The 4,005-nt window shown below is 34.2% G+C and overlaps 1 protein-coding gene across 1 annotated transcript; it reads left to right on the top strand.

Moving 5' to 3' along the window:
* Positions 1-451: 451 nt before the first annotated feature.
* LOC119778256 (immunoglobulin lambda-1 light chain-like) lies at positions 452-2,637 on the top strand. The gene is made up of 4 exons (XM_038277406.1): positions 452-494; positions 576-900; positions 1,195-1,229; positions 2,309-2,637. The coding sequence occupies exons 1-4, from the start codon at positions 455-457 to the stop codon at positions 2,635-2,637; spliced, it is 729 nt and encodes a 242-aa protein (XP_038133334.1). The 5' UTR covers positions 452-454.
* Positions 2,638-4,005: the final 1,368 nt, after the last annotated feature.

Consider the following 4,005-nt stretch of genomic DNA (forward strand, 5'->3'; position numbering starts at 1 on the left):
ATTTCTGCCTTCATCTGCCTTTGTGAAAATAAAGACAACTCACATTTACAGAATTTTGTCATAAGCACTAATTAAATCTTTTTCCAACACTGCTGAAATATTACATCTTCAGAAAGATATTCTTAGAAATCCCCCCAAAAATTTATGTCAGCGAGATTTATTACAAAAATACATTATCCTTTTGCAAAAGTATTTTTTTTCTTATACAAAAGCAAAGCAAACTTCATATCGGGTGATAGAACAAGTACCATGCTTACAATAAATAGGAAACTTCATTTCTGTTTCACAGTAACTGAAGACAGTTTATCAATCAAATCTCAGATATTAGTCTAAGGAATCTCCTCCTCCCTCACTTCTCCTCTCCTCAGTGTCTTTATAATCCTCTGATTCTCTTCTCTCTTCAGTTCAACTTTCAGCTGGACAGAACCAAACCTTTACACCACAAACTGACATCATGCTGGGGATCCTCTGCAGTCTCATTACTTCTCTAACATGTAAGATTCTTCTCAGAGACCTTAAGATGATATTTTCACATGCAAACCTTTTACTCATGCTTTCCCTGCTTCTGTTTCCAGATGTTGATGCAGCGATAACTCTGACTCAGATACCTCCTGTTGAGACCGTTTCAACAGGACAACAAGTTGTTTTAAAATGCAACATTCAGAGAGACGATCGAAACTTTGTCAACTGGTATAAACAAGTTCCTGGTGGAGTTCCTCAGTATGTTCTGCGTTTTCACCACTCTTATAGTGCACCTGACTTTGGAACAGGATTCTCTTCAGACCGATTCAACTCTAAATCCACCTCAAGCATAGATTTTCAGTTTATTATTAAGCAGGCAGAGGCAGGAGACTCTGCTCTTTATTTCTGTCAGACATGGGATGACTCTGCAGCTGAAGCTGTATCACAGTGATTCACAGTGTGACAAAAACCAACACAAGACTCAAATCCAAAAACTAATAAAATGTACAAATATTCAACAGTTCACAACACACATTTATTAAAAAACAAAATATATTTTACTGTTTCTATATGTCTACAGAGAACAATGTGTGTGCTTTTTAATAAAAGCAAACAGATGAAGAAAATGAGATTTTTCAGTGAAAGTTGGTCTCAGCAGGTTTCAGTTCCACTCCCTGATCAGAGACAATCAGAAGGTTTTTGTACGGCCATGTATACAAACTGAATCACTGTGGTATTCGGCCAAGGAACCAAGCTGATTGTAACAGGTAAGGATTTGTTTTAATTACTTTAAAAGGGGTTTTTGTAATTACCTGCTTCATTTCACAAGCATTAGTTTTTAATTAATTTTCAAAGACTGAAATAACTTGTCTTGATGTTCTTTTGTTTTTGTCTTTTCCGTTGATCAAAAGTCCAGATATACTGCAACTGATAAAACAATGTTAATGTGAATTATGTAAAAACAACGTTGCAAAAAAGTCCTCATATTCTTTCAAATACTCTTAATACATGTTACAGATGTTTTCTTGGACATTTTCAGAGAGAAAAAGAAATCTACACACAGAAAAACATTTCTTCTAAAATCGTAAAGGGGGAATAAAAAAGTACAGCATTGTGCTTATTTTACGGCAACTTTAATGAATAGTTTCAGAGAAACAAAACAAGTGGTTTCATACTATCTGCTTTCCACTGCTTTTTTTTAACAGTTTAATGTCAACAGGATCCATTTTTTTCTATTTTAAAATGATCTCCCAGATTTCCTAAGTTAATTTTAAACTATGTGTAATTTACATTTTCAGAAAATTTGAAATGTGAAAAAAATAATTTTATAAACCATGCAGACAAAAGAATTCTAAAAACAAATAATTTATAATAAAAATATATTGTAAATGAATACCCTTTCTGTTCACTTGGATATAGAGTTTCATGAATAATGCATGTTTTAATATTTGCAGTGATGTAATTTTGTGGTGTGTGTTATGTCATTACTGACTGGATATTTAAGTTAGTCAAATCCTCTGCTTTAGTAGAATAAGGAAAACTGCTAAACCGTTTAATTATTTTTGAATACATAACTCAAGTTAAGTTTGTTGGGTTTTGTAACATACAGAGTTTTATTTTGACCTAGTAATGTTTTGCTGCTGTGGGGTGTGTTGGCCTACTAGGTTAGAGCAGTGCGCTCCCACACTGCTCCCTGGGAGCCGCACAATGGCAGCCCACTGCTCCCCAAGGGGATGGGTTAAATGCAGAGAGTTAATTTTGTCACTCTGTACTTGTGACAGTGTAATGACAATAAAAAATGCTTAAATAAATGTGTTATTTGATAATGTCCTCCATGTCCTTCCAGACTCCAGTCTCCCTCCTCCTGTCCTGACTGTCTTCCCTCCATCCAGTGCTGAGCTGCAGTCCAACAAAGCCACTCTGCTCTGTCTGTCTAGTCAGTCTGCGCCTTTTGCAGATGTGAGCTGGTTGGTTGGTGGGAGTCCAGTGACCAGTGGGATCTCTACCAGCACTGCTGTTCAGAGACCAGACCAGACTTTCCACATCAGCAGTTCTCTGTCCATCCAGGCATCAGACTGGAACATGAATAAGGTTTATACCTGTAAAGTGTCTTTGGGCTCCCAGACTGCAGAGAAAACCATCAACAAGTCAGGATGTCCTGCTGAAGAACAGTAGAGGACCACAATCACCAATAATCTGCTTCTTTATTGTTTTGCTTCTGACATGATTTTGAAAATAATGTGTTTTCGACAATTATTGCTGCATCTGGTTCCTTTTTCAATAAAAAACTCAGTTATTGAAAACCTTAGGTTCTTGTGTATTTTTATACACATTAATGAAAGTAGCTGTGCCTCAGGTTACTTTGTCTCTAATATGATGATTTTGCAGTTGACCAGTGGAAAATAAAAATGGTTTATTCATGTGTTTCTATCTTCTACATTGTCAGATTTTGTTCTTTCATAAAATTTGCAGAAGTCAGAAATATGTAGCTACAAAAGAAAATAAAGGTAGTTTCTGTTTGAGATGTTCTGAGTTAAGAAACATCTGATAAATAGAAAAATGGTGGAAAATTATTCTGTTTTTTTCAGTCAGTTAAACAAAGCTTTTTCTTCTTTCTGCCTCTTCTTCATGGTAAACTTGCAAACCTTCTCTGCTTTTTTTCTTTTGATATGTTAATAATGATTTAGAGGAAACAATCCTTGAGATACAAAGGTTTTTATGATAAAGTTCATTCTTAATGAATCACAAATAATAAATTCACATTAAAACATAATAGGCTGTTAAATTAAAATGTGAACATTACATCACATCTTCATCTAAAGAGAGTTTATTTAACAGACTTATTAATGCTTGGTGATTTGAAAGAAAAAAGAAACGTTTGCAGGTCCCAAGACATTTGAAACTGGAGCTCCTCATTTACATGAATGTATAAATATAGAGTAGAGGTCTGCAGCTGCATCCTGTAAGAACTGAGACGGAGATGTAGAAAGATGTTTCACTGACAAGAACTGAAAATCAGTTTCATTGGTTCTCATGATTAGATATTGTTTTTTTCATAATCGAAACAGGAGCTGATTCACTATATAATTGTTGTTTGTGTTTAAAGTATGGAACACAAGGAAATAGTTTAATTTATCATTGCAGTGATATTCTATTTTAATATTTAGCAATCATACAGATTAATAATTAATACATGTACAACACACATCAATCATTTTCTAAAAAAAAATTTTACCACACTAAATGAAATGCCCAATAGCTAAAATCATGTTTATTTCTCCACCAAAAGGCAGATTACCGTATAAGCTATCATGTAATTGATAAAAAAAAAAAGATTTAACATCTGAGGTTGTTCAAAAATGCTTGATATTAATTATGTTATTTAATTTCATATTTAAATTAGAGTTTTGATTGTGAAGATTAACATGAAGAATTCCTTTTTTGCAGGATTTTTCTCACCCAGGGCGAGTGTTTGGCGACAGTAGACTTTTATTTGCATGGTGTCATTGACTTTGCAGCAATCCATCACATGCAGCATGCATT

Source organism: Cyprinodon tularosa, unplaced genomic scaffold, assembly GCF_016077235.1.
Source record: "Cyprinodon tularosa strain WSP-4 unplaced genomic scaffold, ASM1607723v1 ctg131, whole genome shotgun sequence".
Lineage (NCBI taxonomy): Eukaryota > Metazoa > Chordata > Actinopteri > Cyprinodontiformes > Cyprinodontidae > Cyprinodon > Cyprinodon tularosa.